This window comes from Hippoglossus hippoglossus, chromosome 24 (genome assembly GCF_009819705.1).
Source record: "Hippoglossus hippoglossus isolate fHipHip1 chromosome 24, fHipHip1.pri, whole genome shotgun sequence".
Taxonomy (NCBI): domain Eukaryota; kingdom Metazoa; phylum Chordata; class Actinopteri; order Pleuronectiformes; family Pleuronectidae; genus Hippoglossus; species Hippoglossus hippoglossus.
The window spans coordinates 21,276,718-21,301,704 of record NC_047174.1 but is presented as its reverse complement, the minus strand read 5'-3'; the positions used below and the strand labels follow the sequence as shown (position 1 = coordinate 21,301,704).

General features: G+C 40.6%; 2 protein-coding genes across 2 annotated transcripts; one reads left to right on the top strand and one right to left on the bottom strand.

The window, feature by feature from the left end:
• Positions 1 to 394: 394 nt before the first annotated feature.
• smim8 (small integral membrane protein 8) lies at positions 395 to 1,484 on the top strand. The gene is made up of 2 exons (XM_034580035.1): positions 395 to 625; positions 1,238 to 1,484. Exons 1-2 carry the CDS (start codon positions 497 to 499, stop codon positions 1,394 to 1,396), a joined length of 288 nt encoding a protein of 95 aa, XP_034435926.1. The 5' UTR covers positions 395 to 496; the 3' UTR covers positions 1,397 to 1,484.
• Positions 1,485 to 2,080: 596 nt separating this feature from the next.
• On the bottom strand, positions 2,081 to 15,131 carry ddx51 (DEAD (Asp-Glu-Ala-Asp) box polypeptide 51). Its single transcript, XM_034580034.1, is given in 17 exon segments — positions 2,081 to 2,351; positions 2,534 to 2,668; positions 2,749 to 2,812; positions 2,940 to 3,041; positions 3,728 to 3,844; positions 3,925 to 4,040; positions 4,152 to 4,288; positions 4,291 to 4,343; positions 10,845 to 10,990; positions 11,668 to 11,776; positions 11,987 to 12,093; positions 12,175 to 12,246; positions 12,355 to 12,500; positions 12,755 to 12,905; positions 13,021 to 13,187; positions 14,219 to 14,457; positions 14,928 to 15,131. Coding segments are annotated over 17 exon segments (1,902 nt in total). The 5' UTR covers positions 14,951 to 15,131; the 3' UTR covers positions 2,081 to 2,333.
• Between the last annotated feature and the right edge of the window lie 9,856 nt (positions 15,132 to 24,987).

The window sequence follows — 24,987 nt, the reverse complement described above, 5'->3', positions numbered from 1 at the left end:
TGACTTACTTTTGGACACTTGGTGGCAGTCATTAGAGGCACTGGGTGATATAAGTCGGGCATAGGTAACAGGAAGTGTAGGACGCAGGAACTGGGAGAGCACACAGTTATCACCAGAGTACCAGACAGAACAGACAAACCCTCAGACTGACAGATAGTCATACTAAGAGTGAATCTCCACAGATCCAACCATAGATCATCTAACTGCACGCCAAAGTTCGCCTCATCAATATTTGTTATTTCAGTCCATGATTATGAACACATCACACGCATTAGCCACAATGGAAAGAAATGTGCCAGCAGTGGGATGTCTCTCATAACCAGTCGGGGGCGCTGTGACCGTGCACACCACGTACTCTTCTCCTATCGTGCCCTCTCATTTTAGTCTTCCCTGACTCTGACGCATCGTTGTGCACAAGAAGGCGACATAGTTCAGTCTATGTGGTCCATGATCATCTAGGTAACCAAAGAGCTGTTGTGCATACGTCTGAGCAGACATGTCACATAAAGAGGACTGTAAAGCGAAGGAGAGTCCCGTGGAAAAAAGCTACAGGACGCCAGGGCTTAGGGGTGCTAGGACTACCACACTGTTCCGAGCGGTCAACCCTGAGCTCTTCATCAAACCTGTAAGACGCAGTGGCTGTGTCCGAAATTACTAACTAATCAATATATACTTAACTATATAGTGAATTCGCCTTTTTGATAGTAGTTTCCGAATGTTTAGTGATTTTTTTATTCCCTATATAGTGCACTCAGTGTTTCACATAATGCATCATGAAAAATAGTGTACAACCGATGCGGAGAGACGAGAAGAGTGGGGGCAGCAGGAACAGCCCAACCTGTCAGACAAATGTAGCAGAGCATCACAGCACAAACTGCAGCAAACAAGTTTATTCCTACATTTAAAAAAGTCAGTTGCCTCATCACGAGACAAATAAACATCAGATTCTCAAAGTCAGCCATGTTTGTTAACGTTTGACGTCATGCCCTCAGTGTGCATTTGAACGCTGGGAAGTCGGAATATCCGACTTGCATTGAATGTAGCATTACTGTTGTTGTACGTCATAATCCTGCGACAATGACGTCATTATCGGTGCACAGAAAATGCGTTTTTTTTTTTTAATGGAACAGTGAATTATTTTGGATTAAGCACGATTAGCATTATCACTAAACATCAGGCTGATGGATGATTCCACTCCAAAGCCGTCTTTGTAACATAAAACTATGTTGTTTTGTAGAATAAACCAGTGATGATGTTTGGACTGGTGACCATCACTCTATGTATTGGATACCTGGGCTATCTGCACGCAATGAAAGAGAATGACCAGCAGCTTTATGAAACCATCAACAGTGAAGGGGAGAGATGCACGAGGAGGAAGACGTCCAAATGGGAGTGATGGCTCATCGTGTTCTAAAGTACTCTTGAGTGTGTTTGTGGGTGTGTGTTGATGTGCTGTAAGAACAGTGAATTAAAACCTGGCTTGACTGAACCAAGGACATGTCTCTAAATGCTTCCATCAAACAAAGTTCACACAAGCTCAAAGCGTCTGATAAGCTCCTTTACTGTTTGTCATGATAAATCAAACATTGTTTCAAACTGTAGGCTGGATAAAACATGTCTTCTGGCAACTTGTCAAGGACAGTTGTCATTAATTAAATGTATGTTACAAGTTTACTAAAAGTTGATTCAGATGATTAATAAAAAAATATTTGCAGCCTTAATTTGTTTAATTCGAACCTGAGCAGTGGTCTGTGGGTATGCAGAAGCCACTATAATACATGTACAATTTTAAATACTAATATTGCATTTAGCCTCACTGAAGAAACCAGAGCCTGCTCATTAACATTACTTCTAGTTCATTGTTTATTAATTAGCAGATGCTAAATCATGGAGTAAGAAATTCAAAAAAATACTTTGAGAATGAATTACATGAATCATAGTATATCACTCTCCAATCACAAAAACACTGACATATCACTTCATATTTATTGAGTTCTCTTTATACACAAACTGTAAATTGTTAGTTTGTGGATTCATTATTTGGGGCTTATTAACTTATTTGACTTAAATTATGTTTTTCTGCTGCCATTGATGAACTGATCAGTTTGTCGATTGACAGGCTAATGAGCCATTTCATGGACTGCATGGTGAAAATGACGTCAGCTCCTTTCCAATTGTTGAGATCTTCACATGGGAGCTGTCAGTGTGAAGCTAAAATCAGCAGCTTCACCATACAAACTTCATGTTTTATTAAACATTAGTAACAACCAACAGCAGATAAAATGCATGGTAAGGCACAGATGTTAACAGCAGAAAATGTTGGTGTTGATCCATTATTTGGCTCTCTCATCCTGTGGAGTGAAACAAAAGGCAGTGATCTGAGATTGTGGGGCTTCAAATGTCATAAGCAAAGGGCCTAATATTGACTGCTTGGTAAGTACATGAAAATAAAATCATTGCTATCCATGAAATTTATGATTGAAGATTAATTAGTTTTATTCAATCATACTTTTAAGTTTGTCTGAGGTGGTACCTTAATAACCATAGCCAGCTCCTGCAGTGTTTGTTCATATCGGGGTTCCATACTCTGGAGGTTCTCAGGTTTAACAATCTGCTTTTGAATCCCAGGGCTTCCTGCTTCCACCACCATCTGAAGGAAACTCTTCTCCTGAGAAGGCCAACATAAATCTCACTTTGCACTGCCTTCATAGTTTGTTTATAATGCTTATTTATGTACAAGTGTTTCACCTGAACTCGGAGTAGAAGGGTGAAGGCCAGGCCTGTTTTTCCTGCTCTTGCTGTTCTTCCAATCCTTCAAAAAAAGAAGTCAGGACAGATTCGTTACACACTGGACAATACGAATGATCTCTTATTCTACACACGGCAGTGCCTTAAAAAAAATAGTAAGCAGTTAAGTACCTACAAGAGGGACAGCTCACCTGTGAATGTATGTCCTGATGTATTGTGGTGCATCGTAATTCACAACACATTTGACTCTGTTAATGTCAATTCCTCTGGCAGCTGCATCGGTGCAGACCAACCTTTGAGAGGACACAAGTCATTTATCCTTTATGCCAAGGAGTTCATCAACGGTTGACAACAAGCTGGATTCAAAGTATCAATATTCCATTTAGTGTTCTTTATACATTTACAACATTGAAATTAAGGTCCTCAACTACTAATGTGTTTACTTAGAACCTCCCAAATGATATTTGTTTCTTTGTTTTATAATGTTGCCTTAAATTTATTGTTCAAAGAATTGTGACCAAGACATGTAGTAAGTGTTACATTTTCCAGTGGACTAAGTACTGAATGGACGGTTTCTAAGTTACCAAAAACATATTTTTGACATTACAATTATTTTCACAACAACATTGTTTCTTAGGGAGAGTGTTCACTGCTTAATGTACTCTGTCCCCATGATTCCTCTCTATCTGTTGTCAACTGTCACATGCTTTTATCACTCAGATCACACAGTCTCTCTGGAGGCCTCTTCCCAACGGATTTTGCAGCTCTAGAAATTGTGAAATAGCAACAAACCCTCAGCATTTTTGTACTATATGTTTCATTGAATTATTGATTTTTGGGGTGTTCCTCTAACATACACAATCCTTGAGGAGGTTGCTGGACCAAAATATAATTATTTGCAGCATTAGTGTACAGGAAGTGATCTTTGATACTTTTGTGATCTACTATTTTCTTACACAGCACACACAAGTACACTCACAGTTGGATTTTTCCTTGTTCAAATTCTTTCAGCTTCTTCTTTCTCTCTCCAGGAGAGAGGCGTGAGGAGAACTCGGCAGCATTGATTCCACCAAAGAGCTGTACTAGGAGGAACAGTCTGAGGAGGAAAGAAGGGCAAATAAAAAGTATGAACAGCCTTGAAAATTCAAAACAATTTACGCAACAGCTCTCTCCCACCTGTGTGCAGTCTCTCTGGAATTGGTGAAGCAGAGGATGGGGCTGAGCTTCATTCGTAGGAGGAAGTGAAGGATGAGAAGGGGTTTGCTGCTTAACGTACAGGGAACATAGTGCTCCTAAAAACACAAAGGTGCAGGTGTTCAAAAGGTCACATATTTGCTCCATATTTCTCTCCACTTACATGTTTGCCTGTGCTCACTCCTGAAGGTTAATTTGTCATCTCTTACCGTCAGGCCTTGGGGGAAGTCAAACCGCTCTTGTTTGTGGGTGGGGACTGCAGGTGTGGTGATGTTGCTGCATCTGTGGAGGGAGCTAAAGAGTCTGGGCTGGTGGAGGCCAGCTGCTTGAAGCTTTTCTGGGTTTGTGTGAGTGTGGCAGAAAACAGCAGCTTCTGTAGTGGCATCTGAGGTGGAGACAGACTGAGAGGAGACATGGGCAAGGTTACTAATGTCTACAGCATGGCTATTAAACAAGTGAGCTGCAGGCTTGATAATGCCTGTAAAAAATTGTTATTGCCTGCAAGACTGCTTATAAATCAGACTGGCATGTTTGTGACATGCAGCAGAGCGGCAGTGGACATGGACGTGGTGAACCAGATAGAGTTAACGAGTTCCAATGCTCCTTAATATTTTTTGCAGTAAAAAGTAAAAGGCAAATTAAGATATGTATCAAACCATCCATTTAACAAATGCAGTCTGCAGGTGACATGTTTTACATAAACACAGTGCGTTGGTTAAGGTTATTAGTAGGGCTGTCAAATGATTAAAATTTTTAATCAGATTAATCACAGGGTAGAGATATATATATATATATGCGTGTGTATTGTTTGCAAGTATTCTGTGTGGCCCACAACCCCCCAGTGATGGGTTAGGGGCGCATTGGTCAGGTCCCGTTTTCAGAACATCAAGGATATGGATGCTCCCTCTAACTTTTTCTTCAACCTGGAGAAAAAGAACGGGCAGGGGAAAGTAATCCACACAGTGCTCTCTGACACGGGGCAGGAACTCATGTAACCAAGCCAGATAAGAAGACGAGCTGTGAAGTTTTGCAGTTCTGCAATGAACTGCCTCAGGTCTCCAAGGAGACCAACTCACAGCTCGAGGCCCCCCTCCAGATGCACGAGCTGCTGACCGCTCTGCAGGGCATGCATGGACACCTTGCTCCTGGCATTGACGGCCTCACAAGCAAATTTTATAATGCCTTCTGGGACATCTTCGCAAATTACCTTTTAGAGGTTTTTAATGAGTCTGGCCTCTGGTTCTATGCCAGTGTCTTGCAGGAGGGCAGTCCTCGCACTGCTGCCAAAGAAGGGGAACCTGGAGGACATCCAGAACTGGCGCCCTGTGTCATTGCTCTGTGTGGATTACAAACTCCTGTCCAAAGTATTGGCCTCCAGGCTGGGAAGGGCTATGGAGCAGGTCATCCACCGGGACCAGACCTCCTGCGTGCCCGGCAGGTCCATGGTGGACAATGTCCACCTAATTCGAGATGTTTTGGATGTCTCTAGTTCATTGGGTGTAAATACTGGTTTGATTTCCCTAGACCAAGAAAACGCTTTTGACCGCGTTGAGCACAACTTCCTGTGGAAAGTAATGGAGAAGTTTGGGTTCAGCACTGGTTTCATAGCTAAGATCAAGGTACTGTACAGTGATGTTGAGTGTGCTAAAGTTAAACGGCAGTCGTTTTAGAGTGTGTAGAGGCGTCAGGCAGGGCTGTGCTCTGTCAGGGATGCTCTACGCACTCTCCCTGGAACCTCTCCTCCACAAAATACGTTCCAGCCTTCAGGGTTTGTTTTATCCTTGTTTTATTAAGAACATGATTTTATCTGCCTACACAGATGATCTTATTGTTTTTATTAAAAGCCAGATAGATGTAGATCTTTTAGCAGACATCAAAGATTTTAGCTTAGCCTCGGCAGCGAGGGTTAACTGGAAAAAAAGTGAAGCCCTCGCTGTTGGTAAGTGGCGTGACAGTCTCCCAGTTCTCCCCCAAAATCTGGAGTGGAAAAAAGATGGAATAAAGTTCCTGGGGGTGTTTTTAGGAGCTGACGACATAGTAAAGAACTGGGAGAACGTCACAGAAAAAATAGAAAGCAAACTCAAAAAATGGAAAAGGCTGCTCCCTCACATGTCTCTCAGAGGTAGAGTACTGCCTTTAAACAACCTTGTGGCATCCCAACTGTGGCACCGATTAACTTGGACCCCCCCAGGCTTACTTGCTTATATACAGAAAAAATGGTGGATTTTTTCTGGGGAGGTCTACACTGGGTGCCACAAGAGGTGCTGTTTTTAGCCAGAGACGAGGGGGGACAGGGCCTCGTCCACCTGGCCAGCAGGACTGCCACTTTCAGACTTCAGTTTATTCAAAAGTACCTCACACGTCCGGTAGATCTGGTGTGGAGAGATGTGGCCAGCAGCACCCTTAGGCATGCCAATAACCTGGGGGTTGGATGATGCTCTGTTCTTAACCGATTCTAAATTTCTAAAATTAAGTGGGTTGCCTCCTTTTTATCAAGGTGTTTTTAAATCACGGGCCCTTTTTTACCATAAAAGGTGCCCAAAAGCTGACTCTCTGTACTGGTTGTTGAGAGAACCATTAATCCACGGAGCAAGACTTGACGTCAGCAACCAAACCACAGCCAGCCTGATGAGGTTTGATCACTGACCCGGTCTGGGACTGTGACCCTGAAGCAGCTGGTGGATGCAGTGGGGCCAGCGCTGGGGCTGGGGCTGCTGTCTACCCGGGTGGCCCAGAGGATCCTGGAGCTCTGGACCCAGAGGCTCTCTGGGAAAGAGAAGGGCCTCCTGATGGCCTACCACAGCAAGGAATCTGAACCTGATGCTTCAGACCCCTACCCTGAGATCATCCTGAGCCCAGGGCTGGGGGAAAAGACCGGCCCCCTTCGTACTGTAGTGAATGAACTAAAACTGACCCTTCACAGAGGTGATAAGGAAACCCTCTACAGCAGGGGTCTTCAACATTTTTCAGGCCAAGGACCCCCAAACTGATAGAGCAGGAGAGATGGAGCAGGGACCCCCTTCTATATATATTGTATAAAATTGTGTTTTATATTAAACTGGCCCTAGTGCCATGTATAAACATAGCTACCCTGTTATTGTGCATTCAATACTAAGCTATTCAAATAATACACAGGTTCATATATTCATGTTTTTATTATTGTGTCGCTGAATGTGTGCATTGCTGACTGAAAGATAACGTCTTCTGCCTCCATTTATCCGTTCGCTACAATATGTTGGATTCATGTTAATGTGTATTTAAAGACATTTAAATTTGTGAAAAAAAAATTGGTTGACATTTTTTTATTTTTATTAAAAAAATATAAAAATTTGTCTAATCAACCAAAAATTTCGCCACCCCCCTGCAGTACCCCCTGTTGAAGACCTCTGCTCTACAGGAACTGTGTGAAGAGCATCCACCAGTCCAGACTAAGCAACAGGCCCCCCTCTGTGTGGTCACAGAGGTGGGGCGAAAATGGACCCAGCCCACAGTGGAGGATTTTATATAAACCTCCCCTCAAAAAACGGACTGGCGACCTCCAGTGGAGAATTTTACACGGTGCCGTTGCTTCCAACGCTTTTATTTCTTTTCTTAATCCAACTGCTCTTAATAAGTGTCCATTCTGCAACCTGCGTGAGACCTGAGTGCAAGACTAACAAGTCTTTTTCTCTCTTTTAACAACGGTTTTTAGTCTCTTTAACATTGTTTTTACTGAGTCTCTCTCTCGCTCTCTTCCATGGTACACAAATTATGTTTTTTGTTGATTCTGGTGCTACAAGCTCCCGATTATACACACGCAAGATTATTTCCCTGTTACACCCAAAGAAAGTGCTTGATTCACACACTACATTGGTGCTTCTGGCAAAATTGTTAAAGAAATATATATTCTGTTCCTTTAACTTCTTCTGATGATGGAACTCATGACAAATTCAGGGTGTTGTCCTATTAATTTATAAGGACGAGACCTCATTTGTAGTCTAGGGATAGGATTAACTTCCAATCCTGATGGCCTGCAGGTTGAAACAAATTTGGATCAACATCAGCCTTTGTAAAATATGACCCTGACCTCTTGCTGAATGTTTATCAGTGGAAATTGCCAACTGGAGTAGTAAGTGGTGCTCTTCTGAAGGAATCCAGGAAATACACCTCCACTTTGCACACACACACACACAATACATGCAAGAGGAATCTCTGCATTGTACATTACATATGGAAAAACTTTTAAAAACACATTTGTGCAGGGAAACACACCAATGTGCGAGTTTAGTTTGCTTATCAGAAAAATGTCTAAAATGTTTCAAGTCTCAGTCTCCAGCCTACATATATCACTCATTAAAGGAGAAAAACTACAATGGGGTGCATTGCTCCTCTGATGTTTCACATGTAAAATTGATCTTATAAAAAGCTGCTGAATTCATATGGATATTCCTGGATAAATAGGGCATCGCTTTCTTTGCAACAATGAAGTTAAAGCACTGCGTTGCGTCTTAACCCCGATGTCCTGTCTGTGCACATCACGTTATGTCTTATGTTGTGTAGCAGGTGTCTCATAAACCCTAGAGCGAATCAAACAAACACAAAGTAAACATCAGTACTGTTTGTGTCCAAATAACTTCTGATCAGTGATGGTGTTTATTGTTTAAAGTGTAAAGTGAGCGCAGGTCAGAGGGGGAGTGAGGAGGCAGTAGACTCCGACAGAGACTCTGACACATGTCCTGTATGTGTATGGCTGGACGTTTAATGTTGCTAAAAAGAACATGAATCGATTATGTCACTGCATGGAAATGTCCACTCTAGTTCACTCTAGCTCTAGTGCTCACCACTGAGCAGATGTTGAGAGAGGAACTGTAGAGAGGCATTGGAACGCGACAAAGTCTAATCTATCAAGCTGATATTATTATTTTTTATGCAATCAGTATATTTGTTTGACAGGGAAGCTGTGCACAAATATACGGATTCATAAATTCATTTATTTCAACATCAAAAAAAAAAGCACCCCAGAAAAAGGGCACTTTGTCGCAAGGAAGAAAAAGGGCAGGGGATCAAGCCCCTTTTGATTCTATGTGTACATGTGCCAGCTCTTAGCTATGCTGCTATAGGCCTAGATTATTGGGGTATACTCACATATTCTACCATTACTGGCAATAACTCCTGCATTTCAATTGTCATAGCTATCTATCAGACATTTTTGGATTAATGGTCTGTATTTATGTAGGACAAAATATGTTTTGTGAGGCCACCATGGTCTTAAGCTTTAACACTCACAAGTTGACGATGTCGTATAAGACATCTAAGGACATAGCACACAAAAGACTAAATATCTCGGGAACGATTGATGGTAGAGACCTTTCAGAACGTTTTTATACTTTTAGACTCCTGAGGGTTAACTTCCAAAATGTAATTAGTTAATCTGTGAGTCTAGGCCAGGAATCGGCAACCCGCAGCTCTGGAGTCGCATGTGGCTCTTCAGCCCCTCTACAGTGGCTCCCTGTACAGTGTTGTTCATTGAACGCGTTCATCTCTTTCGTGAACGATGAATTGAACGAAACAGTTTTCATATGATGAACCTGAACGTGAGTGACGTTCAGTCCAGTGAGAGTAAACGTCACTCACGTTCACTTAAAAAAATATTATTGTATCAGGCCATCATCTGAAATACCAGGAGCGAGAGAAAATGTGTGTGTGCTGCCAGACAACGTACGTACACACACACACACACACACACACACACACACACACACACACACACACACACACACACACACACACACACACACACACACACACACACACACACACACACACACACACACACACACACACACACACACACACTCGCTCACTCGCTCGATCAGAGTTCGTTCATGTGAAGCAGCCGGTAAGTGACTTTGTTGAAGAACATAGTTTCTCTGGCCGCCGCTGATCAATGATCAGAGCAGAAGCTGCAGTTGGTTTGTACCAAGCTGGAGTTTCTGTGTCCTCCTCCACTCTGACCTGCTCTCACTTTAACTAATAAACACTCATCACTAGTTATCAGGACCTGATCAGTACATGAAGTAACTTAGTGTTTGTTTGATTCGCTCCAGAGTTTATTAGACTGCATTTACACATCATGAAAAATGACATGTCAACATTTTGTGCTCGGTACAACACGAGACGTGATGCTCACAGCCAGGACTCGGTGTTAAAATGAGCAGAGCGACACGCAGACATGATCTGACACCATCGATTTATAACTAAACACATGATTTAGTTTGTCACCTAAATTATCCCAATAAAAAATTGAAAAAGTTAACATGAACTAGTTAATTTCTGGAACCGTGAACTTAGTTAGAATTTTTTGAATGAACTATGAACATGAACTAGTTCATTTTCATCTGCATGAACTGAACTTTGAATTAGTTCATTTTAAGTGTGAACTGGCACAACACTGAGTATAACTATATGTAAAACTTTATAAACTGTGTTATCAAATATGTTTTGTGGCTCCAGATGAATTTAATGGAGGAAGAGGGGGCAAAATGGCTCTTTTGATAGTAAAGGTTACTGACCCCTGGTCTAGGCAAACATTTTTGTCAAATTTAACAGGATTCTCTCAAAGTGTTCTAAAAATAATGTGCTCACCAGTCAAAAAGGGTTTTGTGAGGTCACCAAAATCTAATTCAGTTAATCTCCGAGTCCAACTGAAGATTTGAAGAAATTCCCTCAAGGCTTTCATGTTCACAAGAATGGGAGGGCCGGACAGACGTGTGTTGCTAACATTGGTAGAGCAGATAACTGTACAACCCCAAAACATAATGCCTTTAGCCACTGGCTGAATGACAATTTCTACTGGTGGAAAATCAGTTTCACCACTAAGACGTTGGTCTTGATATTAATTGTAAGGAGACAATCTGACTCACCTGGCTGCTGTGATGTATGCAGGTTCAGTTCTCCTGAAGATGGACATTGCTCTTTGTTCACTTCCTGATCTGAAAACTGCCCTCACCACATGATTGAGCCAAGACTGGTGCATGCTTTCAATCATCCTATCAGCCTCATCAATTATCTGCGTTGGATGAAAGAATGAAATCCACTTTAAAGAGGACACTAATGATAAATAGCAAATTCACTTCACTGTACATTATATCTGCTGTTGTTTGTGAACATTAGAGCAGCAACTAACAATTATTTGATAATAGATTAATCTTAATCTCTCCCCGTTTCCAGCTGTTCCAGATGCTTCCTGTCACCAAAATACCAAACAGCACAGTCATGCTCTCTGCGCAATTGGTCATTTAACTTGCTTTGTATGGTGCATCATGGTGCACGGAAACAGGCCACTACGTTATTGTCTAGTAATTGCAAACCTTTCCACCACAGTGTGGCCTCAATTAGTCCCTGCACACAGCGTATGTCAAACTAATGCCCATTACATAGGCTACATCATTTGAGTAAGTGAAACTTTTCATATCTCATCCAAGAGGCTTCTTCAGTTTGGTTCGCCAGGTCTTGAACAGTTTCATATCTCATGGCCACTCTATCTTCTTCCTACGACTTATTATGTTTATCTTATTCCCCCCGACTTCAGAATCCAGCCACCATCGGAACTCGTAGCCACAATATATATCACTAGAGGGGCTCCATAGTTGCCAACAATTTATTGATTATAATTGATTAAATCAAGTAGTTGTTGCAGGCCAAGTAAAGATATTGGTTCAAGTTACATAAGTATTAAGAACTCACAAGAAACCTCAGATGTTTCAGACATAAGCCTGAATTCTTGTTGATGTGATCAACCAGTCGACCTGGAGTGGCCACAACAATGTCTGCTAAACTGCGTCTTATGCCTCCCCTGGGGAGAAAAAAACAAATTCAGGATTAAAAGAAATCTTTAAAAAGGGACAGTTCACCCAAATATCAAAATTCACTCATTATCTACTCACCACTATGCCAATGGAGGGGTGGGTGAAGTCCACAAGTGTTTTGTGGACTCAAACACTTCACCCCTCCATCTGTATAGTGCAGCAGAAAGCACAAAGTGTTATGTTCTTTTTGTACTCACCTTTGCTCAGAGAGTGAAGCCTGCTCTGCAGCAAAGGACCTCTGTCCAGCCAGCATCACCACTTTCAGAGTTGTTCCCTCAGCATATGATGTGAACACTTTGCAAACCTGCCCAAGAGAACATGTCCGCTTAGCTTATTCGTAATCTACAGCAAACACACAAGGGTTTGAGTTTGAAGACATTCTGACCTGCTGAGCGAGCTCTTTGGTTGGCAACACAGCTAAAGCCCGGACTTCACACACCACCCGCTCCATCAACATCTGATGGTGGAAAAATCTTACCACATATTACACATGCTTCAATCATGCCATATAGGTGTACATACATGTGTACTCAAAGGTACTTATTAGAGAAAGCAGGCAGCTTACCTGTATGACAGGTATCACAAATGCAAGAGTCTTGCCACTGCCTGTAGGCGCAGACACACAGATATCTCTCGGCTTGTAGCCACCGCGTCCAATAAGCAGCCCTAGCTGCATGCTCTCCAAGATGGCCGGAATGACCTCTGCTTGCACTGTGAAAACATCACAGTAACTATTCACAACTTTTATTCTGTAAGTGTATAGTCACTACAGTCATGGTTCAAAAACATGAGGGCCTTAGAGCGCAACAGAATATTTATCTATTATAGGGCCTTTTTTTAAACACACAAATATAACATGTGGAATTTATGAACTAATATCAGGATTCATGAATAATACAAATTCTCAAAAACGTAGAACTTGAGAAACTATTGAATACACGGATTGATTCAGCAAGTGTCATTACCAGGAAAGAAGTGCTGAATTCCATTATTCTGTAGTTTTTTCACAAGTGGCGCACACAGTTGGGAGATGTCAGAGATGGGGACCTGGTTGTTTTTAATGTCTCTGTGAATCACATCAGGCTGAGCAAGCCACTGTGGCAGGACTCTTTGTATCTGTAAACACAGGAATAAACACTATATATGATGTACAAGCGTATATGGTTCCCAGATGAGCACTGCTAATCATATTGTTGACTCCTACTTCAGCACCATCAAAGTAACACCTTACCTTTTGGAAAGGTTTGTTTTCAAATCCTCCCACAACTGTGAATCCAATTGGAGTGGAAGGCATCTCTGTGGTTTGCTTTAATAGGTCATTTTCTGCCTCTGCTGCTTCACTCTCCGGTCCATCTCTTCCAGTCACAGGAGGCTCTGACAGACATTGAGGTGAACTGTCTAACAGATCCAAACAAAGATTTTTACAATATTGAATCAAATTCAAGCATTTCAAGTCCAGTATAGAAATGTGTTAACTTGCAGCTTCCCAGCAGCAATGGAAGTAAGTAAAGTCTTGAAAGACAATGCAAAGATTTCCTACAACTTTTCTTGATTATTTTGTTGATGACTTACAAACGAGTAAAAGAAAAAGACATTCATTCTACAGCAACATCAGAGTCATCCTGACTCACCCACCCAATAACCACAAAACATGGAAAGAGCAGATTAATTAGACAATAATACAGTGATCAATGACTTGTCGGAGCTGAATAATGACACTCACATACAGTATGTTAACATGAACTTAGATTAGAATTAACATCTTTCTAATGATGGGAGGCACATTATATACAAAACGAGTGCATGATATTACTGACTGTTGGGTGCATTAGAGGATGACACTGGACAGTGACCCTGAGGCAGCTGTGTGAAAGAGAATACGTCTATACGAGTCTCATTTCAATAAATTTTGGCTTCTATTTTCAGAAATTGAATATAAAACAATCCCAGTGATGTTTTCACTTGTGTGTAATAATCTACATTGTACAAATTATTGTTTTCTTTACTTAGAATGAGCCCTTTATATTTAAATACTTCATATTTACATCGGGAGCGGGTCCTCTCTACAGAAGCCGCCATGTTTTTTACAGTATCCCAGTCAGGATAAACTAAACACATTTCGAGTTTTTATGACAACTGAAGGCTACCATAAGTTTTCCTTAATGCTTGGAAGGGGGAGGGTGAGGTGAGGGGTATTCAGCTGCAACATGCAACCTCACCACTAGATGTTACTAAACCCCACACACTGAACCTTTAAGAGCAGTTCTTCCATGAGACCCAATAAGGTGAAAGACAAAAAGCAGAGAGGGACAGCAGAGTCTGTGTACACACCTGTAGGATTCTTTTTTTCTTTTTCGGTCTTGCATTCCACACCTTTCTTATTAATTTTCTCTTGACAGGCTCATCATGGTTTGCAGAGTTCAACTCACACAAAGGAGCTACTTCTGAATTCCTCTTTTTATGGTGTTGAGGCTCCTGACTGCTGTCCTTGTCAGCTCTTCTTTTCTTTTTGTCAACCAGCTGTAGTGTCTGCTCCTCAAACAGGTCTGGTCTCTGTTCTGTCAAACTCTGTTTCTGCTTCTCTTTAGCCTTCTGCTGCAGTTTAGCAAGCAACGCCTGAGACTGAGATTCTTTTGAGATGCTCCCATCTTCCTCCACTCCAAGATACCTGTGAGCAACAAGACAACATTTTTCAAAGCCCATATATCTGTAAAACAGAAAAGGCTCTAGTCTCCAACATGATTTTCTCTATTTATTCAAGAGGGTTTTCGCCTTTGAAGGGTCAGTCACTGCTCTGTGAGGCTTTGAAACCTCAAATTTAAAATCATTTAAAATTAATCAAATATTTTGTGAATGACTTGTTAAGATGCCGTCAAAACGAAAGTCATTTAAAAAAATGTCTGAGCTTTAACCGTGTTCACACAATGTGGTGGAAAAGCAGAAATGAGACCAGAAAATCTTGTCGACGAACAGGACAGTACATTCAACTTGAATCTACCAGATATAAAACACAATCAAAATTTTGATAGCTTTTCGAACTTCTTAAAAAAACCTTTAATGTAAAATAGTTTTAACCGCCAGTATCATGCAGTAAATGATCTGAAAAACAAGCGATGTGAGCACAGAAAACAAGCCTACCTGTTCACAAGAAACAGAGACATGTCTGAAGCGAGATGAAACGCTCCTAGTGCTTGTTTCAATTACTTTGAAAGATTAGTATTGACTAAATATTCTCTCCGTCCAGATTCGAAGTCTTTTAAGTTCTGTAACAGTCAGCCTTCATTGCCCCACATTTCCTCGTGTGTTGGGTTGGTTCGCTGACTGCGCAGCATGCATTTCTTCTTTGAGGTTTATTGGCTGTTGGCAAATAACGAATTGGTGCATTACCTCCACCAACTGGTAGGGAGGGCCTCATGCGGTTGATGCTGTTGATGTTTTTTTACTGGGTGCGTATGACTTAAGGTGGTTCTCCGCATCAGGTTAACATCGGATAATAATCATAATTATTTTTGCTAAATAAAAACGATAAAAACATAAATCTGTTCAAACCAGAATTGTCAAAATTGGTTCTTCCGTTCGGGGTGAAGAATAAAAGGGTCCTTTTTTTTCATTTTAAACCATAGGTGAAATTTGTAGTCACGTGATCTTCTTCTTCTGCTGCTTCTTTTATGGTGGTTGGCAATCAACATTTAAGTGCATTATTGCCACCTTCTGACCTGGAGTGTGGATCAGAATTGTTTTAGTCTACACTATATTCTTTTGATTAGTCTTGGTCAAGATAAAAAATACATTAAAAAATAGCCTTAAAATCAAAGCAAATCAAGTTTATTTATAAATCAAATTAAAAAACAACCAGGGTTAACCAAGTGCGTACAATCAAAATAACTTTATTATACCTGATATGCCCTGAGTTCAATGTCAGCATTTCGTCCATTTGTATGCTGATATAATTTCCTGAAGATATTGATGGCAATGAATCATTAGATGTTCTATGGATGTACTCACAATTTTCGGTATCATGTTTACCCATTATTCTTAGTGTGCTTTTTAATCCTGTGTGTCCAAATCTCATTTCGCTTCGCAGAAATGTCACTATAAACTTCCAAGGTCCCATCTCTTAACTCTAACCAATACAAATCTGTGTGTTCGGCAAATTCTTGGGATTCTCACGGTCTCTTTATTTCACAGATAGGACTAGTTTTTGAGTAAGAAGCAGTTGTTCTAGGACTGCGCTAGAGCATAGAGCTGTCTCTTCCCCATTGGGTCTAATGTTAATTTTGAGAGGAAATTTCTGGAAGGAGCCACACTTTTCTAATTCACTCCCACGGTCAAACGTTTTGGCTCTAACCAATAAAAAATATATCTCTAGGTTCGGCAAAGTCTTGGGATTCTCACAGTGTTTTTATTTTACAGATAGGACTTGTTGTTCGAGGGCTTTACTAGAGTGTAGCTTTCTCTTTTCCAGTGTGTTTAGCCAGGAATGATTCCTTTGATGTCTTAGATGTTGCGATTCAAGCTTGAATCTCTCTCTCTCTCTCTCTCTCTCTCTCTCTCTCTCTCTCTCTCTCTCTCTCTCTCTCTCACACATATTACTCACATGATTATGTGAGTAATACATGGAGCTTTAGCTACAAACAGACACCGAGCTCACCTGGACCCGAGCACTGGGGAGGTGTCTTGTCCTCAACTAGAGGTTTTATTTAGACAGCTGCAGCTTTTACATCTCAGTGGGGGATCAGACAGGTTTTATGTTCACTAGAGGAGGACGGTTCACTGGTCCTTCATTTTTAAACTCCGTTTGTGTGTGACATGTAGTTTTCTTTTGTAAAATATGATCTGATTGAAGTGTTATTTATAATTTTTTTGCTGATGCTACTATTGGAAAGATCATGAAATGTTATAAATAAAAGTTATCTTAATAGTCCAAAAAAAAGTCTCTCTCTCTCTCTCTTAATCCTGGTTAACTTTGAAGGACGCATTGGAAAACTTGCTCTACTTTTCCTCCCTTTTTATTTTCAATCCACTTAAGTGAAAAATGGAGGTTTGATATTGATTGTAGAGTTTTCACAGTTTTTGTTTTTCAGGGTTAATGAGAGTTTTATTTCAGGTTGATAACCTTTAAACACACAAATAAATAATGCTCTCAGTTTTAACTCAACACCTCCCACTTGAGCTCCTGGTTCTTGAACCCAAGGAGGTCACACCACTCTAACCCATGTCCTGTTGTTGGAAGGGCTGAGCTAAATCCTCTTTTCCCACATCCTCTTCACCATCTGTAGTCCCTGCATTATTTTTGCTCTTCTAGAGGTAGCAAGACAACTACAAGCCCGATGTCTCTGTGAAGAACTGTAGCAGGGATTTTACTTGAAAGCTTCTTTTTTTGTTTTGCCAACCTTGCTCGTGATGCTTTCTTGGACAGACATCACAGTTGAAACTGGGCAGAAAAAAAAGAAGAAAAGAAAATACAAATACAAGTTAAATTCGAATGCTTCTTATATAGATACTACTTATCCGTGTCTTTTAATTTACCAAATTACAAGGTTGCCATTCTGTTCGCAGCAGAGGAGCATTTAATCAATCTTTCCAGATTCATTCTCTTAATCCAATATGTTTTCCAAATCTGTAAATTCTAGATAATTGAGAAAAGGACCCCAAGGTCCACTGGATAGAATAGGTGATTTTTTCTAAGGGTATACATGCAGACAATTCTTTCAACCATTTACCAGTACTTAGTTTATTTACATTTTTCCATGATAGTGCTATCATCCGTTTTGCCTGTAGCAAACATAAATCCCCAAAAATGTGCTTTTCCTTCCTTAATTTATGTTCTTTTGAACAGCAACCTAAGATGAAAAGCTTGGTCTCCATTGTTAATTGTATCGACAAAATAACTTCGATATATATTTTACCTCTGCCCAGAACTTTTCTATCTTATCACATTCCCAGACACAATGAAAGAAGGTTCCCTTGGATTGTCCACATTTAAAACATCTGGCATATTACTATTAAATTTATTTAGTTTTTCTGGAGTTATATGTGTTCGCATCAGCCAATTATATTTTAAAAGCCTAACACGGGTGTTTGCTGTTGTTATGATCTGTTTCTTGCGGACCCAAAGTGCAGAACACAAACACAGCAGATAGGTGGTAGTAAACAAAAAGGTTTATTGCTCGATAGCTGGAGCTGGGCAGGTGGTGGCAGGCAGTGGAGATCCAAGGGTGCCGGCAGGGTGAGGCCGGAGCAGATTAAGGTGAACAAATGGGCGAATGCTGCGCAGCTGGTTTTCTGGCAAAAAAGGGAGCACGGGGTAAATAAGCAGTAAAAAGCAAGAGAGGTTAACAGCTGTTTGTGTTTGAGCTGCTTTGCAAGCATTTTCCCAATCATCAAATGAAATAATGTCATGTAAGTCCTCTCTCCAAGCTCTGAGTTTAGCTTCAGAAGATTCAGGGGACCCAGATATGAATAAATCATAAAATCTAGATATTAGGTTTTTCCCAGTACTGTCTTTTAAAACAGTTTTTATCTAATGGTGAAAAGGAAGGAACAGCTAGTGATTGTTTTTAGTTTGCTTCAATAAAGCTTCGGAGTTGCAAACATTTCAAAAAGTGTGTCCGTGGAATGTTGTATTTACTTACAAGCTCCTCAAATGACATCAGTTTATCATCATTTAATCATAAATCCTGCATTTGCTGTAGCCCCTTATCTAACCAGGTCCTAAATCCACTATCAGCTCTACCAGGAGTGAAATTATCATTTCCCCAAATTGGACTAAAACGTGAAATACAAAGTGGCTCATCCAAATCTTTCCTTACCTCATACCAAACATTAATCATGTTCCTGGTTATGGGGTTAGTGGTTTTACTTCTGAGTTTCTTTAGACTGGTAGTACATATATTCAGGAAGGGATAGTTCTAGGGATTGAGAATGCATCTCTCGCTAGACAGGAGAATTATCATTTGTAAAGTAGAACACAATAGTTCTTAGTTGAGCTGCCCAACAGTGCAGTACTGAATTAGGACACTGAAGCCCCCGTCTATCATAGGGTGAGAACAGAAAGAGACATCTTTAGTCTGGGTCGTCTGTTATTCCACAAAAATTTTAAGAATAACTTTTTTAATTTAGAGAATAGATTTGAGGTAGGAGGCAATGAGATGTTCTGGAACAAAAAGAGTAGTTTGGGGAGTATCTTAATTTTCAAGATATTAACCTTTCCAATTAATTCATGTAAACTGACTAACAGAATTAAACAGAGAAACTTGTGCAGACGGATTACCTCTCCCTTTAGAGTTTAGTAGCATTATAGAGGATTTGGAGATATTTATTTTGTAGCCTGAAATATCACCAACATTTTTAATTATTCCTAACACAGCTGGTATGGATTTCTCCAGGTTACTGAGAAAAATAATTACGTTATCAGCATAAAAAGCAATATAGTGATCAGTTCGACCTATGGTTATACCAGCTATCTCTTTAAGGGATCGTACGGCTATGGCAAGAGGCTCAATGGCCAAATAAACAACAGTGGCGAAAGGGCACCCTTGACAGCATCCTCTATGGATCTTAATTTGTTTTGATATTGTATTATCGTGATTACTTCAGCACAGGGGGGCCTTATATAACAGTTTTATCCATTTACAAAAGTTTTCCCCACATCCGAAGCGTTTAAGAACGTCAAAAAAATAGGGCCATTCGACCCTATCAAAGGCTTTAAGAGATAAGAGAGCCGTGTCTGGTGTGTCCTTCTGGATGTGTAAATTGTTCAACACCCTCCTGACATTATGCAACCCTTGTTGACCTTTAATAAACCGGTTTTGATCTTTTTCAATTATTTTTGGGAATTAGCCTTCGAACCTCTTGCCAGGACTTTACATTGCACCTTTACATCCAAATTTAGAAGACTAATTGGTGTTAAGTTTTCACACCTATTGCAGGGTTTCCTGCTTTGGTATCAGTGTTATCAAGGCTTCCCTCAAGGATGGTGGAAGGATTTCATTTTGAAAAGATTCTAATAACATATCCCATAAAGGGGTCTGTAATTTGGTTTTACATTTTTTGTTAAATCTATAGGTAGGCCATCAGGACCCGTCGCCTTTCCAGATTTTATACTATCAATTGCATCGGAAATCTCTTTTAATAATAACTCAGCTTCCAGGCTGGATCTAGGTTCCTCTGGGATACTGGGTATATCGAGCTAATATTTTTACAGGTTTTTCTCCTTGATCGTAAAATGTTGGTTTAAGTCTTAATAAACATGCCCCTGCTTTAGTCACTGACAGTTCATTATACTGTGACCTCAATAATAACAGTTGTTGTTGAGTTTTAGAGCAATTTTCTGAAATGCTTCATTCTCCAGGGCTTTTATTTTTGATTCCAAAATTGTCATTATCTTTCGTGATTTTTTAGATTTCGAGCTTGTGAAATTGATCATTTGGCCTCTAATAAATGCTTTGAAAGCTTCCCATCTAACACATGCTGATGTTTCAGAGGTATTTGTCTCAAAATAAAAATCAATCTGTTCGAATAAAATTTAACTTAAAATATAGGGAGTGAGACCTCTTCATTCGAAATTAAGCTGGAGTGAACTCCGGTGTACAGAAGACACAGTGTACAGACGAAAGAGAGCATATCTCTCTGCAAAACAGGAGCTCACTTTTAAAGAATTGTTAACGAGCTTACATCCCATTATAGAGAATCAAATTCTTTACATTCAACAAAAGACTGCATTTAACCCTTTTAAGTGCTGGTGTGCTATCCAAGCGTTGCAGGACTTAATACTTATATAACTGATAGGAGCACCTAGAGTTTGCGTCTTCCTAGCAGGTAGCCATAACCGGAAGTCTATAATAAGATCTTTGATTCATTTTCTGAAAGCTAATTTTCCTCTTCCTATTCTCTTGACTGTCCCAGGGGAGCTAATAGGTATAGATTACCTGTACCATCAGACTGGAAGGGCCCTGAAGGATGTACATCCTGACTCAGAGGAGACCGACCAGATGCTGGAGGATGTTGACAGTGAGGAAGAGCTGGAAGATGAGGGCAGCTTGGACCCCACCATTGAGCTGCTGGCCCTGTCCTCAGATCCATCACCTATCAACACCAGCTCTGCTAGCTATTCAACTCCCTCTTCTCTCCACGCTACTGCTGCTCCTCCTAGGCCTGGATGTAGCCCTACTGCAGCAGCAACTGAGCATCATCTGGTAATATTCTCATCACATGTCTATTATCATACAATGTCAGTGGATTTCCAATTATTTCATGTTCATTATAATTGTTACTGTGTTACACTAATAGTAAAATTTGTAGCAGTGCTATCAAGAAACCAACACAAATAAAAGGCAATAAAAACAACAATCTGGAGAATGAATGAATTAATAAAAGCATAATACCAAAAAACTCTAATTAAATTCCATTTTATCTCTAGATTGCGTATGAGAACACAGAAATGCCCCCTGGCACATCAGCCCCTCCTGCTACTTCTCTTCTTGTCCTCCCAAGTCCCACCAGCCTTTCAGCAACTGTTTCTCCTGCTGCAAGGGCTGGTCCATCAGTATCACCACCAGTCACACCTGCTGTAGCACAACAACTGTACACAGCACGGGGGAGGAGGCATTTAGGAGGGACGGTACACTACAGCGCTGTAGTGTACCGTCCCCCGAAATTCAACAAGGACTTTATGCAAGAATTTGTTGAATTCATAGCGGGTATTTCGATGGATTATGACCACTTTTTAATTTGTGGGGATTTTAATGTACATATATGCTGTGAAACTAAACCTATGGCTAAAGACTTCTTAAAGGGGACATAGCATGCCCATTTTACCACAAGTTGATATGGTTCCTTGGGGTCTTAATGAAATGTCTGTAACATACTTTGGTCAAAATACCACAAGGATCATTTAAAACAGCACCCTTTTTACCCTGTATAAAACAGCCCTCCACAGAGTGACCTGTTTTGAGTGCCTGTTCCTTTAAATGCTAATGAGCCAGCTCCCCCTCCCCCTCTCCCCCCATGATTTTAAACGATATAAATTACATATTTTATATGATATAAATTATCAAATATGCATCCCATACTTTGTATTCCCCTTCTGTTGTCCTGGAGTTTTAATTTTCCCAATCACATAATTAAATGTCCCCCTCTGCCCATCCACTACAAGCACACAAGCAGACAGACAGAGAGAGAAAGAGAGAGGTGGGGGGTGGGCCAAGGCCATGTAGGGAGACTTCCAGTGCCTTGTTACGACACAAAACCCAGGAAGCTCAATCGAGTCACTCAAGCATGACGTTTCTGACTTAGAGGAACCATAACAAAACGCGCGAGTGTTTTTTTCCCAGAGTTTTTGGGTTGGTAGACATGCCAGATACCCACATTAACGTGTAGAAGCACTAACAAAGTGGAATTTGCATGCTATGTCCCCTTTAAATCTTATAAATTCCTTTAATCTCACCTAGTCAGTGTCTGGACCCACACATGAAAAGGGCCACCCATTAGACCTTGTGTTGTCTTATGGCCTACATGTTCATGTCATTGAAATCTGTGATACTTGTATATCAGATCATCTGCTGGTTTTATTTACGATTACTATCCCTGGCTCTATAGTCAAGCCAGCTCCCCCTGCACGCTGCCGCCGTATAATTAATTGTCAAACTCCGTTGCATTTCTCTGCTATTTTTAAAGACTCTGTGCTCTATAACTTGGATTGTAGTGATGTTCTCAGTGCTGATGAGTTTATCTCTCTCTTTAATTCAACCTGCACAAGCACTCTGGACTCTGTTGCTCCTTTGAGGATGAAACGCACTAAAGCACTTTCAGAGCCATGGCTAAACGACTCTATCCACGGTCTCAGATGTGCATGTCGGCAAGCAGAGAGAAGGTGGAAAAAGGACAAACTCAGAGTATCATATGAAATCTTACAGAGCCGTCTATCTGATTACCAGAAAGCGGTAAAATCGGCAAAAACTAAGTTTATATCTAACCTGGTCTCCAATAACTATCACAGGCCTCAGGTTCTTTTTAATATTTTTAATAATATCATAAACCCCGGTAGTCGTACTCCTATTCTGCCTACACCTATCCTCTGTGATTCCTTTCTTAAATTTTTTGTGGAATAAATTTCGCTTCTTAGATCATGTCCACTGACCATCAACCCCCTATCCCTCCCATGCTCCCAGCTGTCTTTGGTCAATTCGAGCCGATATCAATATATCCTCCCTATCCGAGGTGGTTCACCATCTGCGACCCACAAATTGCCCTTCTGACAGCATCCCCGCCAGTCTTCTTAAAGAAGTTTTCAACACTGTTGGCTCATGTATTCTGTCATTGATTAACACCTGTCTTCTCTCTGGTAGTGTCCCAGCTGCCTTTAAACATGCTGTTGTACAGCCCTTGTTAAAGAAAGAAAACCTTGATCCCTCTGTTCACTCTAATTTCAGGCCAATTTATAAGCTGCCTTTCCTGTCCAAAATCCTAGAGAAGGTAGTTCTCACACAGATGCAGACATTTCTTATCGACAATAACAATCGACAGAAAAGTTCCAGTCAGGTTTTAAACCGCATCACAGTACCGAAACAGCTCTTTTAAGAGTTTTTAACGATTTGATTTTAACTGTTGATTTAAAGTTTCTCTGTCCACCTGGGTGACTACTCCTCTAGGAAAGCCCCAATTACATGTGGGGTACCTCAAGAATCCATTCTAGGCCCTGTCCTTTTCTCCCTATATATGCTCCCCCTAGCATCAATTTTTGAAAAATATAATGTCTCCTTTCACTGCTTTGCAGACGACATTCAAATATACTTGCCCCTGAACCATAAAACTAAGACATCACCACAGCCCCTGCTTGACTGCTTAAATGACATAAAATCATGGATGGATTCAAACTTCCTCAAATTAAACAACAATAAGACTGAGGTTATCATATTTGGACAATCGTAACTGCAAGATGTGGACAATCTTGGGCCTTTGGCTCCAAATACTCACTCCACTGTAAAGAGTCTTGGTGTTCTTTTTGACAGGGCTTTTAATTTTGAAAAGCAAATTTCTTCAGTAGTCAGAGGTAGCTTTTTTCAACTGCGACAAATAGCCAAGGTAAAGGCCTACCTCCCACAAAAAGACCTAGAGAGAGTTATCCATGCGTTCATAACCTCCCGTCTTGATTATTGCAATTCCCTGTATGTAGGTTTAGACAAATTCTCCATTAAACGCCTGCAGCTAGTCCAAAATGCTGCTGCTCGCCTGCTGACTAGGAGAAAAAAGAGAGACCATATCACACCCATGTTGCGCCTCCTACACTGGCTTCCTGTTTGTCACATGATCGTTTTTAAAATCGTACTTTTAACTTTTAAATCTCTTAACCGACTGGCACAGTCTTACTTATCCGAACTTCTCTTTATGCACACTCCAGTAAGGGAACTGAGATCAGCCACTCAACTGCTCCTTGACAAACCTCAGACAAGGCTAGTAACCAGAGGTGATCGCGCCTTCGCAGTAGCCGCCCCAAACCTGTGGAACAACCTACCACTTCACATTAGATCTGCCCCGTCTTTAACACACTAAATCACTACTAAAACCACACCTGTTCTCCCAGGCTTTCTCCTCGAGTTGAGTACGTTTCATTACAGCTGATTTTATTAATCTTATATCTTATATCTTATATTTCATTTTATTTTAATTTTAGTTATTTTACATTAATAATTGTATTTTATTTGTATTACTTGCACTATGATGTATTACGTTTTACTGTCCTTTTGTTGTACCATTACACCTGTAAAGCACTTTGGTCAACCAAGTTGTTTTAAATGTGCTATATAAATAAAATTGACACTGACATTGACATTGACTGTGACAGATATTTTACTTTTCTGTATTTGCTACTGTGTTATATATATTTTTTTCATTTTGATATACTCTTATATTTACCAGGCTGTTGATGAGTGTTGTGTTCCGGGAATGCACCTTGTGGACAGCCTGGCGGAGTACTTGGTGGGGCTGAGAAATGAAACAGGCCAAACCCTCAACAACCTGCAGGCCAGTACCATTATAGGTCATCTGACAAGATGGACTCTCATCCTCACAGACTATAGCAAGATCAGCCCCCCCCCCCTATTTTGTCACTGCTGTCTGTTTGTTCGTGCGTTAACTTAATCCATGTTTCTTCGTGCACTGAAAAAACTACTACTGCCCGTCACCTGAAGTTCTTTGT

Coding starts and splice junctions, on each gene's coding strand:
- smim8 (XM_034580035.1), top strand. CDS start 497: ATGTCACATAAAGAGGACTGTAAAGCGAAGGAGAGTCCCGTGGAAAAA. Junction 626..1,237: donor CTGAGCTCTTCATCAAACCT/GTAAGACGCAGT, acceptor GTTGTTTTGTAG/AATAAACCAGTGATGATGTT.